The sequence below is a fragment of the Bombus vosnesenskii genome, unplaced genomic scaffold, assembly GCF_011952255.1.
Source record: "Bombus vosnesenskii isolate JDL3184/JDL3185 unplaced genomic scaffold, Bvos_JDL3184-5_v1.1 scf7180000013272, whole genome shotgun sequence".
Classification (NCBI taxonomy): Eukaryota; Metazoa; Arthropoda; class Insecta; order Hymenoptera; family Apidae; genus Bombus; species Bombus vosnesenskii.
In genome coordinates this window covers 3,435,561-3,460,140 of record NW_022882930.1, presented here as the reverse complement: position 1 = coordinate 3,460,140, position 24,580 = coordinate 3,435,561, and the positions used below count along the sequence as shown (strand labels likewise).

General features: G+C 38.5%; 1 protein-coding gene across 1 annotated transcript in view; it reads left to right on the top strand.

The window, feature by feature from the left end:
- Positions 1-24,580, top strand: part of LOC117231425 (voltage-dependent T-type calcium channel subunit alpha-1G) — a 108,515-nt gene that overhangs the window by 32,118 nt on the left and 51,817 nt on the right. The window contains 5 exon segments of the mRNA XM_033489861.1: positions 2,108-2,205; positions 4,199-4,370; positions 9,888-9,926; positions 22,492-22,595; positions 23,378-23,553. Of these exon segments, the coding sequence (XP_033345752.1) occupies positions 2,108-2,205; positions 4,199-4,370; positions 9,888-9,926; positions 22,492-22,595; positions 23,378-23,553 (589 nt within the window).

Sequence of the window (24,580 nt, the reverse complement as noted above, 5' to 3'; positions counted from 1 at the left end):
GTCTGTAACTTTATCTTTGTTCGCGTCGTCTGTTCGCTGGGTCGTTCAAGTTCATGCCGATTTTTCTAGGTTGTCGTGTTTGCAACAATTTTTTCCAAAATTCTTGAATATTCCTTCAAGAATGCGAAATATCGTCCGACAGTTCCCATCGTTACGTTAATTTGATTTTTTTCAGAGCAAAGCAGAATTTAGACAAAAGTGTGGAAAGATTGAAAAATTAGTTAAAATCGCTGGTCGAAAACGACCCAGCGTGCGGATCGAGGGTTAATCGTCTCTTATTTCGCAGACTCGTATGCTCTTTCCTCGCGAATCACCTTCTGGAATGTACAGTCGCATTCCACGCGTAACACGGAACACGCCGTTGTTTCCGCATTTGTTGTTTCGTACACGACAGAATAATTCGAATATTCTATTCTTCCGGAATATGAACCATTTATCGTAGCTGGAAAATATCCGAGCAATCTCTCCTTAACGATAACATTTAATCAGATTTTTAGGAACTGAAAGGTTCCTGGTGGAATATGAAACCTGAAAGTCGCTAACAAGTAGAATGGTTCCGTGTCTGGACGAACAATACTCGGTGAAATTCCATTTACCTGAATCCACTGGAGGACAAACATACGTATAATTGGAGTTCATGCAGCGAGAATTGTCTCGCTGATTCGCTTCATGACCTGCCATTTCTCATTCAACTAATTAGAGTTTACACATATGTAGATAAGTGAACTCAATTAGCCGGAGTTCAATTACATCAGACGCTGCGTAAAATTTCCCTCTGATACGGTAGACCGCTATTTCCCTAAATCCTATCTATTACAATGAAATCTTATCTCGATGTTAAAGCTATCGTACCAATCTGAACGATCTCCGTATCCGATCTTTTATTTCGCCAATTATTGAAAACATGCAAATTGACAATATCAACGCTCAGCCTGATTATCGTTGATCGCGATTAATCACGTTGCGTACAGCGTATTTAATTGCAACATATTTAATCACAAGTATCAACGTAATCTATAGTCCATTAAACTGCGGTTATTCTCGTAAGAAGCGACAGTCAGCGTAAAGAACCGCTCGACTACTTTACTCTGCGAACTCCAGTTGTGCGGAATTTTTGTCGCCGTGAGATTTAGATACGCCGAGTTGCATCGTAAATCTATTCAGACGGATTAGAATAGTTGCACTATAGATCGACTTTTACAAGTCTCGTTGGCGAACGAGAGAGCAGCTTACGAACGAACGAAATAATGGAAACGAAATTGAATGGAAGAGCGAAGAAAGAGCAAGATACGAGAATAAGTTGGATATGGGGAATGAATAGAGTTGGCGTTTATTCGTGTGGAATTTTTATTTTGGTATAACGAACGAGCAAGTTGCGCGAAAGTTTCCCTTAATTCGGTGGTTGGTTCGAAGCTATGGAGGTCGGAACGTACTTCGTGGCAAGTTTTCCGTGAAATAAAGTTTCGCGGATTGAACGGTGTCACGCGGGTAAAGTTAATCGCACAGGTTCCATCGAGGTACTTAGGAGCTCGTGAAATTGATAAACCGCTAAACTCTTATTCGATTTTACGCGAGCCAGCCGTGTTTCCCAGTATCACGTTCATTCTGTTTTATAATTGAAAAGGTAGCTCGAAGGCAACGAAATATTTCCATTCTTCGATTATCCTTCAAATCGAGTACGGCTTTTCGTTCTACGTAGGTTTTCCTTTCTTACAATTCTGAACGCAACGGACACGTAGAAACGCGTACGAGTTGGTGTGAAACATTTGGGGAATTCGTAGTTACGCGTGTTCATTTATAAATAAATTTACTTGGGATAAAATTCAATTACAAGAGGGGAGCACGTACAACACGTTGCTTTCAGCAATCTAATTTCATTTTCACCTAACATCGCAGAATTCTGATTGACGAATGCTTATTCAATCTCGAACGTTTTGAACGGATTCGGTCTGAATGGAATTTATATCTTCATTTTTGCCAACCTTGCCACCAGAGTTTACTAAATATTCGACAGAAAAACAACGCCTTGGCGTGGAATAAATATTTGCGATCGGAACGAAATGTTCGACAAAGAAGAAAAATTCTATGTTCGATTATTCTATTTCAGTGCTCTGGAATATTGTTTGAACGTGGAAAACATGAATTTATCGGCCATAAGGACTATAAGAGTCTTGAGACCTCTACGTGCCATCAACAGGATTCCAAGTGAGTATACAAAAATACAACTGGTTGTGTACGTTGAAAAACGCTGACTTTTACGATAAACAATTTTCATAATAGACGGCAAATATATAAATCGCGCGTACGTATATCCAAGCGAACCAACGTTCGCGACATTTATTTGCTTCGATCTTTCTGGCCAAAATTCTGATCGAATAAAATACACCGAATAAATTTATCCGTTTCAAAAAAAAAAAAAAAAAAAAATAAAAGAAATAAAAGAGAGAGAATATTTGTCGTTATACCGATCATGTGCAAGGTGAATCGGAATCCAAAGGCATAGGGTATTGCCGAGGGAAGATGGTTCTTCGTTCAAAAATAAGTCGGGAAAGAACAAATAAAGTTTTATCCTACGGAGCTTTGTTTACAAGAAAATTGATTCTCGTTGGAAGCGTGTGCAATCGAACATAAATTGGTCCCTAAGCTAATCCAAATCACCAGATAAAATTCTTTCCTTCTGTTTATCGCGTACCGCCATGAAGGGGAGTTTTTGTCGTAACGCGATTTGAATTTTAAAGGAGAGCCAAGAATTTCTTACTTACATATTCTTTTCTAACTTACTTGTAGTCGCTTCTCACGCCGTTTCTCAAACTTACATAACCGGTAGACGTTCATATTTATTTATAAACACTTGCATATTCATAAACGATCTATTTACGACGACTACCATCTTCCAAGTATTTAATTACAGGGAAAAATTCTAATTGATCGCGATAATAGCAAAATTAGTCGCAACAAAAATTCTCATTTCCCGCAATGGATTTGCCACGCTGAAAACTTTCGTTTCAAATTTCGATGTATTTTAACGCGGAGGATCGCCGTGTAACGCGGTCGCATTATTCGTTCGTACGCTACGTTTGCAGTTAATACACGCACCGATCGATCAATTTTTCCAAATTTACAAACTTGTTATATCCGGCGTCCGTTGAAAAATATTTGCCAGTGTTTTTCTTTTTTTTTTCTTTTTTCGACTCAAGCACTCGACTCGTTTCTCTTTCGATACTCTTTACGTTGCAGCCGCGATTGCAGCTTCTTTAAATAAAATCGCGTGAAAAGAAGATTCGACGTTCTCTGTTCGATCGAATTTACATTTTTCTCGGCCCGCAACGATTATATATAGTAGGATATAGATGTAAGCTTAACATGAATGAACTTGAAAGAAGATTTATTCCTGAACGATCCAGATGAACAAATAATGAGCGGATCGATTTAGAACCGCGATACACTATATTTGAGTGTTCCGCCTGTAACAAGTCCTTCGCTTTTCTCGCCTCGTGATTTCCCACTTTTTCGCGCACATCTCTATTTAGCGCCGTATCCGGATGACATTATTCTTCCTCCAGTGACGTACAATGGTTCACGAAAGTATTTGAACGTTTATAGAAATCTTTCGCCGATATATTACATCGTCCGTGCGATATTAAACGTTTTGAAATTTCATTAGCGACGTAATCAGATACGACTGACGTATATAGAAGCTACAAGATATTAAAAATGAAGGTATATGATATTATCGATATATATATATATAAAAAAAAAAAGAAAAAACGAAAAGAAGCAAAAAGTATTAAAAATGGTCTCACCGAATATCGAGATTTACCGATACAATGGACAATTGATCGTTGAAATGCCTTCACGATCTCGGCTAAAAGATATCTTGCAATAAATATAGCTTCTAGCCTACGTTTCCGGATTCGTTTCAAAATTGACCGATGTAATCGCGCTGATCTCACTACGATATCAACGAAATTTGAAAATCTCTCGCCTAAGCGCAATTACGTTTATAAAAGTTTTCTTCGAGTCTTCGAATACTTTCCTGACTTGCTCTGTAAACAAAGAAATCCTGTATTTGTCACGCTGTCGGTGAAACTAGACGACACGATTGCGCCGCAATCATAGCGAACAGCCGAGACTTGTTTTAAAAGGAGACTCGAGTGTCGCTGTTCTTGCCACTATTTCGTCTTTCTTTTTCCAACAGGTATGCGGATACTAGTGATGCTTTTACTCGACACTCTTCCTATGCTGGGCAACGTGCTGCTGCTGTGCTTCTTCGTCTTCTTTATATTCGGTATCGTTGGCGTGCAACTGTGGGAGGGCATCCTGCGTCAACGTTGTTTCCTGAAGGCTTTACCCAACGTCAAATATCCCGAGTAAGTCTCAAACCGAACGATACGTCTTCTGTCGTTCGTTCATTTATTGGTTTTTCTCTACGTACATATATGCGTTTCTGAGACGATCAGAGTTCGTCTGGTTCGTTTATTATTACGCTTAAACTCGCATCGATTCCGCATTTTCTTCTCTATTCTCTTTTCCCTCCCTCTCACTCTCTCTCTCTCTCTCTTATCCTCTTGCTCTTTCTCTCTCTCTCTTACCCTCTCTATCTTACCGTTTCACTCTGACTTTCGTCTTTGTCTTGCTTCTACCACCTCGCTTCTCTCTTTTTGATCCGCTCTTTCTTGCTTCCCCCACGTAATCGTCGAGAGTCAACGTTTAACGCGGCGTACGCTAGGCTGCATTGCGTTTGAGATAAACGTCGGCCGTACTCTATTTCCAGAAGATGGTGCAATACACGAACGCACGTCTGGATAAGTATTAACTCAGCCATCGGACGCGCACGCGTGCATTTCCAATTGCTGTCTGCGAATCAGCTGTTTTGCGCTTTCATCTTTTTTCCCCACGTATATTTGCCACACGAATTTCCACGCTTTGACAAGTGTAATCACGAAACTCGCCGACATCTTTCGTTTTATTCGTGTTTCACAAACTTTTCGCAATTGCAGATCGACGCGTCTCGCTCGTCAACGTCCTTTAACTTAACATACGCGTTCTCTGTGTGTCAATTTCGATTCGAAATATCCTATTCCTCGACCAGTTTCTACGACGCCGATGACAGTTCCGTAAAGTTTGACTGAGAGACGCAAAGCGATCGATGAACGTCGACCACTTTGCGAATATTTTTCTTCGACCTTGTTTTATTCCCGGTTTAAACAGCGTCGCGTATAGTTAGGGAATTTCCGTGACCGGTGTGTGCCCTACTTTATAGCGAATCACGAGGTTCTCGCGAAGAATCCCGCGCTTCCGTGTTACATAGCCGACATCGTTCGTTATCAGATATTTTACATCCACCTCTTCACGCTCATTTATTTTCGGCTTTACGTTACCGATATCCATTCGCTTGATGATTTTCACATGGCACTTCACGGAAACTCGCGTCGGCGATCTTCCAGTGCTAAGGGTCAACGTTACTCTTTTCTAAAATGCACGCTGAAACGTATGTATAGCGGTTCGTCAAGGTATTCCAATGTTCGTGCGATCATTTTATAAATATAGTACCTGTGCGTTATGTAACACTTTGAAAATTTAACGTAGCACCGCGATCACGCGTACCATAATTATCGCGACTACGTTGAACGAATTTGAAATTTGAAAATGCATAGAAGCCGACGATATAGACGATGATACGAAGCCGTGGTATCTAGCGTAGTCATCTTCGACGCTAATTAAGCGTTTCGGACTGTCGTTCGTTTTATATACGAATCTTTTTACCAAGTATAAATCTGCAGTAAATATCTTGTAACTTCTATGCAGATTTTCAGATTGGTATGAGATTTCACCAGTATCACCATGAAAGTTGCGTTTCGTTGCAACGTCGATGAAATTGCGGAAATAAAACACGTAATATATGGACGCGATATGTAGCACATTTACGTGCAACGTGTAAATTTTTAGATCGCTTTCAAGTTTCATGTTTGCGATAAATATCTTCTTTTATACGATCACGATCATCCAGTCTCGTTACGATGTCAATGAAAATGATATCGTACGTACGATGTGCACGAACATGTAGCAGATTTTAATATAAAATACGTTTGATATATCGGGTTGGCAACTGAGTGATCACGGATTTTGTCAATACCATCTAATTGCCAACGCGATAATACATAGAACGACGTGTTTCAAAGTGTTTCGTGCAACGAATACGGTACATCCACGAAAGATTTGCGCAAAAAATGATTTGGATACTCGCGTTTATTTGGAAGCATTCTCTCCATCTGGATATTATTTCGCCATGTGATTTTCGGCCAAAGTCAATTTTGGATTTAGGAAAAACATACAAGATACTTTTCTTCGCATGCCCTTAGCACTGAAGCTTTCGCCGTCTGATAGTTCCATTAAATGAGAAAGAAAAAGAAAAAAGAAAGGATGTGCTGAAAAGCTTGATACGGACAACGGACGCGTACGTATATACGTGAGTGCATCCTCTTTCTAAAAGAATATTTCAGTACGGTTCGTTTTCACGCAGTATGCTGAAGATGCATGGCGATATACATATAGCTCGAGTTGTCGTGGCAAGGTATCGCTTCGAGTAAATTGAAGTTCTCTCTCCGCTGCGATTTCTTTCTTCGCTCGTTCTTTCCGCACCTCTTCTCTCACACGATATATATACAGGGTGATTTGTAAATACACGTCCATGCTTTAAGTGAGGATGAAAATTGGCAGCATTAAAATAAATAAATAAATAAATAAAAAAGCATCGTGTGAACGTACATCCCAAGTATTTTAATTTTCCAGTTACGGATGATCGAATAAAATGTTCAAAACGTCTGCTTCGTATCTCAATGCGTGTGCATACTGCGCGCTTTATCGTTGCCTGTACACACACGCGCACAGCCAATTTTTACTTCATCTATATAAAGTTTCGAATTTTTATTTTTCCGCCTTCGGAATAATAATGAACCTGCACGAGTGCGTAGGATATCGACCGACCGAAGTTCTACTCGATTCAAATCGATCGGTATTGCTCGTCAGCTTTAGGTCACGAGAAACGTCGTTTCGGCTACAGCGGCGGACGAAAAAAAGTTTATAAGCTAAGAGGCGCGTGAGGTCGACGTAATTTTCCAAAATGGATTCGCGTCTAAGTAACGTAAACGAATCAGCACGATATATAGCATGGAATAGATGTCTGTTACCAATACAGTCAAACGTTTTTAATACAAAAGTTATTAAAATTCATAGCGTATCAATTTTAAATTTCCTTTTCTTCGCTATTGTATGTTATATACGGTCGATGATAAAACATGTACGGTTGCGCGTGCCGAGGCAAATATTTTTCTCTTTTATTTCACTCTGCGTTATTTACAATCTCAGCGTACAGGCTAGCGAGTAAATGTATCGCGGAGATTTCGCGTAACCGAGATTCGACATGGTCCAACGATAATACCAGAGGCAAACACTTACAACATAGTTCGAATAATCCTCAACTGGAAAACTAAGATACGTAGAATACATCGTCACGTTCGTACGACGTTCTCTGTTTATTTCCATGTGCACGCTCAGCCTGAAGAACGGACACCACGCATTCACGAATCACCTTGTACTCTTCTTTCTTCACCCTTCTTCTCTGTGTCTCCGCCCCTCTCCCTCTACTTTTCAACTTGATTCCTATTCATAGACGTATTTTCCGATATATAGTATATCCATAGGAATCACGTAGTTTAGAACGAAAGATTTTCGATTCGTTAAAATCCGGACGACGAGAATGCAGATTGGAGAATTTGCCGATCGAAAAAGAGAGAAATTTTCGGCTCGTATTATATTTCGTGCATGTCCCCGAGCCATAAAAGCGGGATTCATTTATTCGTACATACGATACGTATATGTCGGTGGCTGGACGAGAAACAGGGGGAATTGCTAATGAACGGGCAAACTATTTAAAACGGACCTCAACACACGCGCTCGTCGAGGTTACAGTTAAATGTTTTATAACCGCTTTCGCGCGTTTCACTCCCGTGTTTAAACGGTTTTTATATCGGGCCATTTTTCGCGTTACAACTACTGCTTTATACAGAGTGGTGAATAATGGCAAGGTTATGGTCGTGGTTATCCTTTGATCGAGAACCTTTACTTCTGTTTAATTATTATTACGATGGAAAAATATCATCGTTGTTTTAAATACGTGTTTCGATCGATCAGCGAAATTAATCTTCGTACAAGTTGAAAGAATATTTATGTTCTATCGAAGACCAGGTGACTAGGTTATGTCGGCGTAGCAGAAACTTGACAATGATATGCTCTGTAGGGAGATAGCAGCAACTGGGTCAGGTTGTATCTGTGTTGCGAGTCAATTTAGGAAGAAGTACAGGGAAATTGTCTGCTGCTTAACAAGATCTATCATCCTGTGGCACAAGAGTAATTATCTGAAAATTATTAACACGATAGTGGGAATAATAATACCGCGTATATGTGAAGTAAAAGATGTCGTTGAATATTGCAAAATTTTCTCCTATAAGCTTTCTTTTTTTATTTTTAATTAGACATATTCAGTTCGATTCGTTTGCTACGATTATGCTGTATTTTAGGTGTAAAGTTACGTCAGAGTAGCGATAAATAGTAAGAACAACGATTTATGTAGCAAACAGTTATTTAGTAAAAGCAACGCATACCGTTTAACCGCTCGAATAATCTGTCTGTCATTCTGCAGCCGAATTATGAATACAAAATGTGACAATCAATCGAAATGACGAATAACTCTGGTCTCCCGCGTTAATTTATCGGAAACGGAGTTGAGCTTTATTCAAATTCTTTTTCCATGAATATTTATGCGAGATGGTTATTTAAATGAATCTTTCGCGGTTCTTCCACTCTTTCTGATAATAATTATTCGTTGTTTGTAACGAGTTATTCTAAATACCTATCGGGATAATTTATTAGAGTAATTAATTCCAAAATTATAGAAACAGTAGCGAAGGACGATATTTCACACTTTCATTTTCAAGCGACGAGCGATAGGCACGGTACTATGCGAATAAATTTCTGTTTGATTCGACTAAAAGCTACTTTTATTCGGTTATAATCGGATAGGATTAAGTTCGACTTCGATCGATACAGACGAAAGGCTCTTAACGTATCGCCACTTTTACAGTCGATAATTGAACGCATTTTTCTAAATGGCGCATTACCTACACAAATAAATTCCTGTTTGGATAAGAAATTTATTTTTATTCGATAATACAGCTAAAATAAGGTCGATCTCGATGGTCGTTTCTAGCTAAACATTTCCATATAGCGAGAAAATATCGTAGCAGAGTATCGTTGCATGATAATATCGCTAATTCGATTAGAATTCGAATAGATGGCATACCATTCGTAGAAAAATGCTGATAATATTCGATACTTGATATTTCAATCTACGTTCGACACGTGGCTTTAACCATTGAATAAGACGAAGTTTTTCGACCTTGTCTCGCCGCTCTGTATAAAGTATCCTGCCATGTAGAAAATAATATACATTGTAGAATAATATCACAGAATAATATTTTATTACAGAATCTCTTTTTAAAAAGGAAAATCGTGTCCGAGTGAAATAAATTGCGTTAAAATCAACTTTCATCGAGTCGTCAGTGAATCTCTCATTTAGTACGTAATCGACTTAACGAAATATCTTTGACTTTTGTTTCAATAGTAGCGATACCAGCCTAGCGGAGACAGGAAAAGCGAAGATCGATCAAAAGATCGATCGTTCTATTTTTTCCCCCTCTCTTTGTCCCATAAGCAAAAAGAACAAGATAGAAAATGACAAGAAAAAGATAGAAAAGAAAGCTAGACATTAGACGTAAGTACATGACCACCTTAGGGGGCAGTGACAGGCTATTGTTTCGCTGTTGCAGGTTACTCTCGGACGAGTACTCGGTTCGATCACGCATTTAGTAAGCTCTAGTAGAGAACAATGTGCTATGCATAATATATCTATATACATATCTAAATCTATATAAATCACATAATATGCATAGGCGTGCATCCATGTGTGCATATATGTATATACATGCATACGTCACGTGCATATGTATATATTTATCTCTCTGTTTGTTCTTGATCACGGTACGAGTGTACAAATGTATTTATAGTGTGTACCAAGCATAGAGCATGCCACCTTGTCCAGAGGTGAATAAAATACTATTTCGAATTTCGAAAGTAATAAAAAGATAATGAACATTCAACGGATGCTACAGTTATCTACCTAACCGTCCATAAATCACCGGTCACTCATAACGCGATACACATAGAAACGTTTCGTGCTATACTTGCAACGTTTTATCGTAAATTCAGCGTTCTTCCTAAAAATGTATTAATCGATTCTCGTTGTTGTTGCTATGCCATACGGCGTGATACCGGAACGTTACGTACGTAATTTTTATTCCATCGAAAAGGATCGAAATTTTTGAGAGACTTTAATCACGGATGCTATTTCGATTGCTCGTTAAATTTGCCGCGAACGTGGTCCGATATTTATTAGGCGACGCAAGCGTTCAACGATAATTACGTTTGAAAATAAACAAGTAATCCGAGTGACTTATGGACGGGACTGCGAATGCACGTTCAAACTGATCCAATGAACGGAAGATTAATAAAGAACGAGGACCTCTTGAAGCACAGAGCGGCACAGAAGCTATTTCGAAACGGTATTTTACCCGTCTCTGCGTCTCTAATCTGTCGTGTACCGTCGTTTTTTGTATACTCGTGTCATAACCCGACGCTGCGGTTACCGCAGTATCCGGCCATTGTGTACATATATGTCGTTTGCAACGTACGCAGCTTGGAACGTACGACACGAATGTGAACGATCTTAACTTTTACTATGAAAATTACTATATATGTGTACCTACATACTTATACATTTATTATATTATATACTTCGCACAAAGTGTCGAGCTCGATTGTCTTTCCTTCTTCGTGTCTGAGAACGCGGCGTACTTTCGAAACTTTATTTCAAGATTCTTCCTTTCTTTCAGTGCACGAAAAGAAGATCGATGTTCTCTCTCCTCTCTCCTCTTGGTCTCGATATCTGCCATCGCTCTGACACACACATCCCCAAACATCCTCATTCCGCTTCTTCCATCCCTTTCACCTTCCCATCTGGTTGTCTATCTCTATAGATCTGTCTACGTCTCTCCTAGGCTTCCGCTCTCCATCTCGAGAATTTAATTAACACGATGAAACGATATCTCCGTACAACTCCTATACTCGTTGTTATTACAATTGTACGAGATCTGCGTGATGTCGCCTGCCGTCTCCCAACTTGTTATTCACCGCAGAACATCGGCCAGAGAGTTTTCCCCTTCTCCTGTTTTTCTCTCGCGGTTCGCTCTTACTCCAGCCGCGTACGTATATTCCAATCCCATTTATTTTCCCTGGCGCTGTTCCTGTCGTCCTCTGTGTTCTGGTCATTCAACCACCGAACAATAGCAAACGGCCGTTGAGAGAGATGAAGTTTATTTGAAAGATCCAGTTCTGCTTCGAGACTTCCGCGGCCCGTACGCTTTCCAATATGTATATTTTCGCGGGAAACGCTGCGCCCCATCCGTTCTGCCCACTTTCACCTCGCTCTCGATTCTCCACACTGCTTGCTGTTCTCGTGCTTTAGGTACACCAACGAGCCTCTTCTCTTCCCGCAGCTCCAAATCCATCCCGGAGCTAATTAAGCAGCCCGATCTACTACCACTGTCTCTCTATCTTTCTCTTTCCTCACCCTGGTTTACGTAGCAGCTATTTTGAATCGTTTATCGACTTCTGCACCGGCTACGTGTTACGTATGTACGCGTAGTATACATACTTTTCGGCTTGCCGCCGCGCCGCGCCGCGCCACGCCGCGCCGCGCAGCACCGTATTCCCAGCCGCCGCGCCATCCAGCTTCAGCGAAGCTTTTAGATCGGGTAAAAAGCGAGCGCACGTACGGCGTGTTCCATGTACGGCATGTTTCTTCGGCTGCGGTTTCATTGGATGCGTAGTCGGACGTGAAACTTGACCGACGCGACGCGACGCGCGCCGCCAACAAACGTCCCTTTGTGCGTCACGCGTACCGTGTCGCTAGTCCTTTGTACTTCACCGTCACGACGATGGAATCGTACGGACGTCGTTTCTTGCGTCGTTTTCCTTCGTATAAATATTCGTCATTTTTTTCTGGTCGATTCGAAATGCTGCGGTTTCAGTGGAATCTACAAAGATGCGACGAAGATTTTTCAATCGCAAAGAATTGATCGGATGTACACGCCAGCTCGAAGGTTTTGGTAGATTTTATCACGTTTGCTTGTAAACGGAGAAAGAATCGAGTAATTAATACAATTAATTATATAATCGTAAATAAGTAATTGGAATTAAGTTAAAAATGGAATAAAGGTATTTTACTAAGAATTTTAATAAATTGCGCGTGCAAATTAAAGTTTGTAATTGAAATCGGATAACGAAGTTGTGCTAAGAATAAAAGATGTCCTAAGACTTTTGAGCCGCGGTAGGTAGATATATTTGGTCGTGAAAGCTACAGCCACGCAATAACACGATTCTTGGAAAATAACGTTGGTGTAACGTCGAGGAAATCTTAGTTTGTCTTTCCCTTGGTATCTTCGAAACGTACGCGTTTGTCTGTTTTTAATCGGCGAGTTATAAATTGATAGGTTCAAGGAGCAACAGAATGTCTAGGCAGAAATTCTCTTCAACATTTCCGTTCAGTTGTTACAGTTTCTTCGTAACATAAATCGGAAGCCACATCGATAAACTTCGTAAATTGAAAATTACAGAGGAAAAAAGAAAACACGATCATCGTGTTACAAATGTTATTTTTTAATTTCATCTTACAACTCTATATCGTTGTTCGTATTATTTTAGTCTTATCTTATGATAAACCAACTTGTGGAAGTAAGTTACTTCTTGTTCCGGAATCGAACATCGATCGTGTATTTGTTTAAATTGAGATTAAAAAAATTAACAAAATTTAAAGTCGCGATCGATCGGATTTCTACGCGGTTCGTGTCTCGATGCTTGTTAGTTGTTGCCAATTGATTTGTCGATCAAAGCTGGTCTTTGTTTTATCAAATCAAACGAATCTTTACTTTATTCGGCTAAATATAATACGAGCAGATCGAAGTATCTTCGTTGCGTCGACAAAGGGAAGAGCTACCTCTGGTTGCGAATAGCAGTGCGTAAAACCAAGGCACGTGATAAAAGTCTAGAAACGGTTCTTACTAGTGAGCGTGAGTTCACAGTAGTTCATAGTAGCAGATATATTTACTCTTCCCCGTACGTGTGTAATTATTAAACTTCCGCAACGAGTTCGCTCGTCTCACTCAACGAGTGGCCATTTTTAAACAATACGTTCTCGTTTTCCCCAGCCGATAGGCAAATATCGATCGATGTAATAAACATTTACCGCGAGATATGTACATCGCTATACAATAGCATTTCGCTTATCCAATATTTCACAAAGAAAAAGAAACACGTTGATATCGAATGGTCGATTTAAATTCAAATACGATTGAAACAATGGGATATACGAAAAATACTAGAAATGGTTAAACTTAAAATCCCTAGATATTACTAAAAATCTAGAGAAACTTCCGAGAGCAACGTCACGCTCTTCCGATCGATTCCGCGCACCTCAGAGATTTCAACGCGAACAAATATATTATTTATAAAATATGTAATGTTTATTTTAGGTGTAGTTTCCAAACGCCCGTGAAGCTGTATATTGTAGTGGCTAGCACGATCGTACGGTCACGCAAGAACAATCTCTACGCACCCGCACACTTACGCATTCAATGCAACGACAGCCTCGTTACACGTTCGATTAGCTGCCCCTTACCTTTTTTTTTTATTCTTATTTCATCTTTTTCCTTTTTTTTTTTTATGAAAAGCACGTTCAGCACCATCACGAGCATACAGCGAGCACATAACGTAGCTGTGCAATGTCTTGGGTCTGGAACACGTGCATTAAGGTTAGCCCGATGGGTGCACGTGCGCCATTGCGGATGCAAAATCGTTCGATGCGTTATCGTGTTAGCGAAAGATCGGTGCTTAAGGGAGTATTTCCATTTGGTGGCTTGGAAAGCCTGACCTTTCCTTATTTTATACCCTTAAAGTTCAAAGTTTTCAAAATATCCTTGCTAAATTGCTCGTTTCTAATTTAATTTCTAATTTTTCAGCAATTTCCACGATAGTTCCCCAAGCTTTCTTTCCAATAATACTTCACTTACAGATAAACGATATGATATTCTATTCTTGTTTTTATCCATACGATATTTCTTCAGAAAGAATCGTTCAATTGCTTTCGAAATTCATAAACTCGTGGAGTACACGTGTTGCTGATTTTCGACGCGTAATCAGCGCGCTATAATTTTCACGCTTTTCGCTCGTCTATCAGCAGTCTAAAGTTCCTTAAAATTCCAGATATCGATCGATTTCTATTTATATCTGCTTCGGATTAAACTTTCGCCTTTACTTTTCAATCTTTGCGCGCTCAATCTCGCGGAGAGAAGATTGTTTTTTTCTTTTTGGAAATACGCGACAAAAAAGCTCGGATATATGCCGATTATGAATATAAAGGTATTAGTATAATATGGGGAAAATGTTTTTCTACGTGGAAACGCGAGTAACCAAATTATAAAACGAACGATACAGAAAGAACGGATTATTCAAATTTATCGTAAGCGATATCGGAAATTTCAAAGCCTCGCAAATTACTCTTTTTGCCTTCTGAAATTTTTCAATAATTTCTCTCGCGGGTCGAAAGATCGACTGCCTTTAATGGAAATACTCCTTTAACATGTTCTAGAACGTTAGACTCTCGTTTTCAAATAGCGACACTGGTTTTGCATGGTGCAACAACTTGGCCAGAAAACAGAAACGTAGGACGAATCGCCCACCGATATATTCGCCTGAACGATATTTCATGAGGTTTATAACGCTGTTAATAATTTCGCTTTAGGCGAGCGGCCCCGAATAAATTCGAGGATTTCCAGTTTATGTCGCGTGTTTTCGCATGCTGTTCTCTATGATTTACTTGGAGGGACGCGATATTGATCTAACTAGCGCGTACCGGTTGGTTCGAACGTGTGCCCTGCCGCTGAAATTTAAAATGACAATTGAATTATTACAGAGTGTTTCAGTTGCGATACGATGATCGATGCCTCTAATATGTTTAATCCGCGCGATGACGATGCCACCGTATGATTCGATGCATCGACAGAATTTGAATTTACTGGAAATTCGTATCGATGTCGATTAATTTCGCATAACTCGCCGTGGAAACGCGTTAATTGGCCGATTTTCTATTTATACGCTTGTCGTTGTCGTTGTCGTACGTGTAACATGGAAAATAATCCACGCGAACGTGTATATTAAACGTTACGTTAAATAAATTATTAAATTAATTTCAATCGATAAATAGATTTTTCGCGAGAAACGACAAATTGTGTACTTCGAATGGGAATCAAATGGAATTGTTTGATACGACAAATATAATTGTTCGGTAAATTCGAGCTGTTAAATATTTTTTTTTTGTTTTATACCATTTACCGAGTCACGAACAACCATTCGACGTTAAATGTTTTCAACGATATTCCCGATGCTTGCAGGTACGTTTTTACGTTCGGATATTTATTAATTTGCTAATCAAATTGATCGAACGTTATCGTCGTCCCGACGTTGCAGCGCTGTGATACGATCGACGAACCAAACAAAGTAACATTATTTCGGACGAGTAAATAAAAATGCTGTAGGTGAAAGCGAAACGTGGAATTTATTTATATTCGTGAAAATTACGAATTCGTTAAGATCGATCAAATTTCCGATGTCCTTGAATGTTACTGTCTGTTTGCCAATGCCACTGTTCAGCGCGTATACAGGGTGGTTGGTAACTGGTGGTACAAGCGGAAAGGGGGTGATTCTACGCGAAAAAAGAAGTCGAAAATATAGAATAAAATTTTTGTTTTAATTTTTTTTGTTTAATTTTTCCATCGAAACAACGACCTACAGTGAGATCCGTTATAACGAGACGCGATAAGGTGCAGGCGTACCGAGCCAAAATTCAAAGTCGATTTTCTCGAAAACAAAGCCTCGAACGAAAAATTTTTATTCTATATTTTCGGCTTCTTTTTTCGCGTAGAATCACCCCCTTTTCGCTTGTACCACCAGTTATCAACCACCCTGTATATTTCGTTCAAATTATACGTTGCTGCTAAAAGTAAGGAAAAAAGAAACTACCTTCACCTTTTTCGTTAAATTAAAGCGTAAATAAAAATGAAAATAAATATAACGCTTGGTCCGTGAATATGGATGCGATGCTCCAAGTAAAACCATTAGAATTATTACGTAATAAAGTAGCTTTATACATTTGGGTCAATTATCGCTACCAAATAAATATCGTTTTGAAGTTTATAGACTGAAACAGCTTCGTATCTCGTATCGAATTTTAAACTTATCGTCGGTCCTTGTAAACGTTACTTTAACAAGTTTTATGCAAAGATTTTTGTGGTAAAACGTTGAATTCGTCAAAAATTTGCAGTGGTTTAAAAAAGGTAACGTGATACGTAATTTTAGTAGATTTCTAAAATCTAATATTCCTGACTTTACAATGGAGATATATATATATATATAAAAAAAAAGAAGTGGAATTTTAATCAGCTTAATCAATTTAACGTCGCTTACAACGCATAAGCGAGACCATAAAGCAAGTTTAAACACCTTATAAAAATATTTTCTACATCGTATTATACTTGTGTCCATTTATGTAACAATGTTTACGTCACGATGTTATTTATGCAACAATAATCAAGAGTCGTTAGTTGATTTTGCAATAAATAAATACCGTAATGGCCGTGTAAATAGTTTAAAGAGGAAGAGCTTGAATTTTGAAAAGAAAAAGCTTGGAGATTATCCAAAAGATGGTCACGGAGATACGAGCAGAAAATTCAGCAGAAATTCCAACTACGAACTGCGATTCGACCGAATCTGTAAATTATCAACAACTTCGTATTTGACAATCTATAAGATTACATAAAGCGACATGAATTTCTAGCTGTTGGTAGTTTATTCAATTTTAATCAAAAAATATATTATTTACGATTTGGCTGGACTGATGTCGCGTTGTCACACCCGTCAAACCATAATTCTGCAAATGTTGTTTTTCAACTGTTCTCAAAGGGCACCGAGGAGGAAGAAAACGAGGAAGTTGCTTACACGAGTTTCTTATCGATTTCCCATTTTTCCCCGAGTGAAAACACGAAACGAAAATGAAACGGTGCTCTTAAGATGCGATTTTTAATAAATTCCCATAGCGTAGAAACATGAAATTCCAACGCTGGTATACTATGAGTAGAATTTCATGCAGATGAAGGGTAGGAAATTTCTCCGACATCAAATTTACAGCCTCGCGAATAATCATTCCGAATGGTAAATTTATAGAATCGATGTATTTTTGCAACACATGTATCAAGTACCGTCGGTCTAATAAAAATCATAGAATCCTATAAAGCAAGTTGTATCGTAGGTTACTTCGACTTTTGGATTTACAACGTCGCGAAGAAATATTTCACGTGGCGAATTTAAACGATGATATTTAATTCATTGACCTTTTAAATTCTACTGTCGTCCATAGACCACGGAATCAAAAATTTCGTAAATCACGGCTGTCGTCCTAACAGCGATATTATGGTTTTCAGGAAATTTCATAGGTGGAAATTAACGACGGATCCGTTTTACGATTATTTCATATTATAATTTTATACACCACGTAAATAATTCTAATTTTCTGTTCACGCTGTCATTTTCTTTTCTACCAGATAAATATTCGTATTCGTGTTATACGCTCACGTATTTATGTATCTCACTGTTAACCAAATTTCAGTCAACTAATTGACACGCGTTATAATGATAATAATATTGTATTTTTCTCACCATTTTTGTTTTTTTTTTTTTGTTTTACCTTTTTGCGATAGTAAGCTACGAAAAGGTGCGCGTGCTTAAAGGATTAAATATATTTATATATTTCAATGAACTTAGAGTCGATAAAGATGATGAAATTGTACGAAGGCAATTAGTACTTATAATATTATTAATTCTAACATCTCAAACGAAAGCAACGCTGGTATTCTCCTTTGTTAAGTATTTCGAAAATCTTCAAGCGGATAAGGATCGCCAAATCCTGTAAAGACAAGTTGAGTCGTGGGAGATTATTTCGTCCTTTAGACCCTTTCGAGGCAAACTTGTTTCAGGAAATTTAAATAACCGAGAACTGGGGATTAAAATTACATCGGACAACGAATATAAAACGGTTAGGAGACCGGATGAATTAAAGATAATCTGACCACTGGAACTTTAAAAAACAATCCATTTGGCAGCGAGAATTGGCCCGAGGGTAAAGAAGGGATTTTCTGAAAGTGTTAAAAAAGCGGACGTATCCTTCGAAACTTGCAAATGAGTTGAAGATTCCATCGAATCTGTGACGTAGTTTATACAGGGTGGTTGGTAATTGGTGGTTAATTTTTTTTTTTTTAATTTTTCCATCGAGACAACGATCTACAGTGAGATCCGTTATAACGTACCGCACGCGTACCGAGCGAAAATTCAAAGTCGATTTTCTCGAAAACAAAGCCTCGAACGAAAAATTTTTATTCTGTATTTTCCACTTCTTTTTTCGCGTAGAATCATCCCTTTCCGCTTGTACCACCAGTTACCAACCACCCTGTATATTAAATATTCTGTATTTTCTATGTAACGTTTTCAGATTCGTTTCGAGTACCAATCTAACGATGACAGTCACGTTCCACTACAGTGATAACGAAGTTTCATTTGGAATTTGCTTAAAAAATTGCCCAGTATAATCACCACAGTTTTATTTAATACGTACATTAACACACGTATTAAGGTTCGTTCAAAATTGCACGTATAACGTAACCTTAAAATTTGCCGCATAATATAATTACAAATACGACAATCGTGTTTCTCTATATTACTCGTGAAATTTCAGAATATATTACGTGCAATACGTTTCGTGCAATACGTACGATATGCGTTTCAATATTCGTTCAACATCTTACCACTTTACCGACCGATAGTCGATTAATCGGTTCTTTGTCGCCGACGCTTACCGACCGATAGCCTACTAATCGGCCTTTTGTCGCCGACAATTTTTCTCATTATTTGAACAATAATTTGTTATTTGGTACTAAGGTATCTTGCTCAGTTGCATCAGTTGCGTTGTTTTGTAAGCTCCCATAGTTTTATACCAATTTGAAAAACTTACTAAACCGAAACAGTGCCGGCGCCAGGGAGAATCAGCGCCTGAGCTACCGATGGACGTTCGTATGCTGTTGAACCGCTAGCGGTCAGTAAAGTGTTACCAACGCGATTATCGCAATAGCGTTTCGATGAAATTTCAAAATTCTCCACATACGCAGTACGCGCGATATATCGAAGAAAATGTTACGGTACAAAGTTAGCGAGCAAAGGTTGCGAGGGTACGTTCAAAAAATCCTAGAAGCCATCGTATTTGACGCTTATAGAAAATCCCATCTTAAATCGTCCCGGAGGAGAATCCAAAGAAAAGAGAAAAAATGTTATGGGGATGTAGGAAAAAGGTTGTGTCGTATCGACGGGATGCTTACCGGTACAAACAACGGCTGACGATGGCCGCCATACCTCGGTCGTAACAAGCGGTATACAAATAGCGAGGGGTCGGTATCGGGCGTGTCTCTCTATTAAACGGTTTTGTCGCGGTGCTCGACATTGTTTTAGTGGCCGTGTTACTTCACACGATGAAATTGAATAACAGCCCGATAAGAGGCAGCCCCTCGAAGCCGAAGAGTGCATTTACTTTCTTGCATCTAGCAGGTGACACTGGAGCGGGCCGTACTTACACGGGCGTTATCGGTTTTCTTTCTTATCGTTTTATCCCGATACAAAACGCCGACTTGCGTGCACGCAAACTCGATACTCGCTTCTGCCTTTGTTTCTCTTGCGTTTCTATTTTCTCTTCTGTTCTTCTTTTCTTTTACTCTTTATATATATATATATATATATATATTATAATCTCTTATCGTCGATTATTGCACATATCTACAACATATTATATATGGGCCTAATTACACACGAGCGCGCGCGCGCGCGTACGTGTCTTGCGTATCGTATATTGTATATTATAGGTATATGTCTACGTGCAGCGTTTTAGATCGCGAGATCGATAAAGGAGGCAGCGGTGTGGCCGATGGAAGGAATATTTTTTGAGCGATTAACGTAAATAGTCGTTCGTGAACGTTGCGATAGTTTGGGAATCGTTGATCAATGATATAATAATAGCTTTAATAAAAGCTTTCTACGCGATCATTTGTTTGAAATTGTTCGCGAAAATCGCACGAGAATAAAGAATTAAGAGAAGTGTTTATCGGCTCGACAAGTTTGCGACCAATTCGCGGTAAGTTCAATAGGAGATTGTAGAGGTTAGAAATTTTTAGAAATTATTTGCGAGGATTGGAGTAAAGTAAGGAGAATCGAGAGTTGATAAGAGATTCCTAAGAATCGTGATAAATCCGCGGTAAATTAGATAGGAAACTTTTGGAAGCGTGAAATTCGGTATAATTTGTATAATGAAAATTTAATGATACGGATTTGAAAATTCGTCGAAGCACTTGGGCAAGTCGGTCAATTTTATTGTATGTATAATTAACGAGTCACTAACGAAACAACAAGTAACAGTCTCTTACGAGATAAGAGTAAACGATTTCGCCTAATTTCCTAGTAATGGAAGTATAAAAAATGGACGTTTCGGGCGATATTTGACGAGCAATGCGCCAAACTACGGATGCATCCGTAGGGTTTCAGTAAAGCCTCCAGCAAAGAAATTATACTTCGTTTGACGCCTTAAAAGGTTGTGCTACTTTGTATTTGCCTTTAAATCATAAGACAGGACTTTGTAAAATTAATTATAGTATCCTCGCAACTCGACTGAGATTTTCTCGTATTATTCATAACGTTGTAAAACGAGTAATTAAATTTTCGTTTGATGGTAAATTATATGCTATGCTTTGTTCGAATTACACAGCTTTAATTTATATTTTAAAGCGTTACAAAATTGTCGAAAACTGGGTTTTATCAAATTCACGACCCATTTTCTTCCGAACCACCGAACCACTTTCGATGAAATTTCGCCCCGTTATTCCACTATAATATACGTATAATGGCGTTAAATAAAAAAAAAAGAAAAAAAACTATTCTATCACTTTATTACAAATCTCAAAAAAAGAAGTTACATTACGAGTGAGTTGAAAGAATTACTTAAAAGCTGACGAAAGAATTCTTTTTTCTAACCTAGGAATTGCATTTGAAATTCCCTTATGCGGTATGCTCGACAGCTTGTTAGAAATCACTGTGAAAAAGTTGATCGAATTTTCCTTTTTAAACGCCGAGGAAACGGGTCAGAATGGATAAAAAGTAGGATTTTACGAGAGAACCAGTTTTTTCCCGGTAGCGGTGCAGATTCATTTGTCAATCAATTCTGAATAAGAAATTCAGAAAGGTCAAGAGGTAGATGAAGCTTAGATACAAGGAAAAGGAAGACTGAGCGATGATCATTCTGCGAGAGTGAAATTCATCGGTATAATAATTACATCAAGCAATAATTACATTTTCCAGCGATGGAAATCAATTCGTAAATTTCGTACTTACTAATACCGAGACTTAAAATGAATTAAATACATCGAACTACCAAAAATAGATTTATATTTCCAAAACCGACTACAAAAGGAAAATTAATTTTTCTTGCACTTTTTCGCTTCTCGGTTCCTCTGAAACGATATTAGCCACGGTCAGAACTTTCCAGCAGAAACGGAACAGTATGGCCAACCTACGTAATTACCTATATGTACATATATATAGTTCATAGTTTCTATGCAATTTGTTCCCAGAAACTTTATCGTAACCAAAGTTTGGCAAATTGCTCGACAAGCGTCTCAAACTTGTATGTATCATTTTAATGCTCAATTACTAAAAAGAACAAGAAGAAAGAAAGAAAAGAAACAATGCAAGATGGAACGTACGTTTGTCAGACGAGAGACATTCCCTTTCATCGTCTTCCAATATTCTCCTTCATTGATCTGTGCTTCTGAAACAGCCTGAATACGTATATTATATAAATACATATTGTATACATTATATATTATACATAACCTTTATATACATATATATAATATATCATATGGAACACGCTGCATATACACGGTGTACACGCATAAAGCGAAGCATGCAACGAGTGCATTCGTGCATAAGGCATATTTACATACATATACATATGTGTGTGTGTGTATATATATATATGTATATATATATATACACATACATCTATACATACATACATATTATACGTGCAACCTCTTAATTATAAGAAACGAGGCGCGAGGATGCGGTCTTGTTTCGAAATCGATTTTTAATTGTGGCTCGTTGCTTTTCCAGCGACCTTGAGAAGTACTTCGAATATCAGGGTCAGGACTACATTTGCTCGCGTCCCGACGACAACGGAATGCACTCTTGCAGTAACCTGCCGCCGCTCAAGTTCGGTGAGTGCATCTTCGATATTCTTTTCACTGGTTTTCCAATTTTCTTTTCCCTCTGCCCCCACCCTTTTTTTTATTCGCTTTCAATCGAGAACAAGTTTACGGTTTCGTTCGACACTGGCATCGCGTGTTTCGGCATCGCTGTCACCAGAATTTCGGAAAAATATGCCCGCGGGATAGGGAGCGAAAGAACGTCACATATCTCGATGGAAATCGCTAGCGTCGATGGATTCGATGCTCTCTGTGACTGCTAGTTCCATCTTCGTAACTGCAAACGTAGAAACACGGAAACAGAATTTTATACGAAATTAGCAATCACTAAACGCGTTAAATCGATCGACTCTCGACATTCGCAAATAGGAAAACGTAGCAAATGGAAATGTATTTCCAGGTTACGATATTTCCGAAATCCGTCTCTGTATTTGCAAACGATCCGAGCTTCTCGTAATTTTCTATCGACGACGCGAATTTAAATCGAAAAATGGGAAAAAATATCCACTTTTTGATTTTCCATTCAACTTCTGTCGGCAGTCGATGTAAAGATATTGAGAAATTTTCCTACGACAGCTACTTCATTTAATAAGAAATTTAATAAGATTCACCGAATTCTTTCCATCGATATAAGTAATTTCTAATAAAACTAATAACAACGCCGTCTGAAACATAGATCGTTCTAAAGTTCATTAACGAACGTTAATTTCTCAGCAGATCCAAAGAACGAAATTCGTATCGGTTTCCCGATAGCGCGACATTCGTACAAGCCACTGAAGTGTTCTTGCTTTTAGGAAACGTGATTTGCAATAGCACCGCGTTGCCGAACAATAACGCAACGTTCATCACCAACGACACCTGCGTTAATTGGAATTACTACTACACGGAGTGCAAGGGTCAGGGTAACAATCCTTTCCAAGGAACGATATCGTTCGACAATATCGGTCTTGCCTGGGTCGCAATATTTCTCGTGAGTGTCCTAGTTCTCTCACATTCAGAAACTGAAACTTCACCGTAGCCAAAATTCCCTACTTTTGTTAGTATATATATATACATATACATACATAAATACACACACATGTTACATGTTAGTATTTGTATAATCGAGTGAGTATTCTTATTATTCGAGTGAGTTAGTTTAACATGCAGCAGGTCAAGGATTGCTCCAGTAGCCAATCTTATCTATTCTATATGTATGCTTGGCAATTAGACTGCGGATGTTTCTGCATTTGTAGGAAACGTGAAACCCAATTTAAATGCCAACGCTTTGAGAGCGTGTAGAGGTCCAAAAAGCGCTTTAAGAGATTCAGAAGCGCTGGTTTTTTCCAACATTTTGGAGAAAATCGCAGGGAAGGAAACAAAAATTGTTCTTGCTTTTTCGTTTGCGCATCTGCGCTTGTTTATACGCGTTATCGTTTATTTAACGAGGATACCGTTGAAAACGCAGACCTTTTGCAACAACGCAACCATTAGATACATCTAACATTGACCGCTCTAATTGCAGCCAGACATCGCGCTGCTGATATTTACTGCACTGCAGCTGCGGTTGGATACGGCTACAATTCGCCATTTTGAAATAAATATACGAACAAACGAAAATATTTTTCTTCGTTTTTCCGCGATTTCCTTCGAAATGGATCGAAAACGAGGGAATTTCTAAAGGACTCGTTTTTCCTCGGTTTATCGATCCCCTACACGCTCCTCGAGTTTCGATATTTAAATCGAAGACACACGTATATTGAATATATATTAAATTATTTTAGAAACGTCGATATTAAACAGGAACGAGAATTTTGAAACAAAAATGTAACGTCAAGTTGCCGAAGTTCCTACGTCTTACGGAGAAACATTTCTAAATTTTGCATCGATCGATAGTTCGTTGATCTGCTTTGGTAATCAAGATTCTACCGAAACACGCACAGATATATCACAAAATATTGTGCATATAAATATTAAAGTATCGTCTATATTTAAATTAATGAAAAATTGTTTTTCAT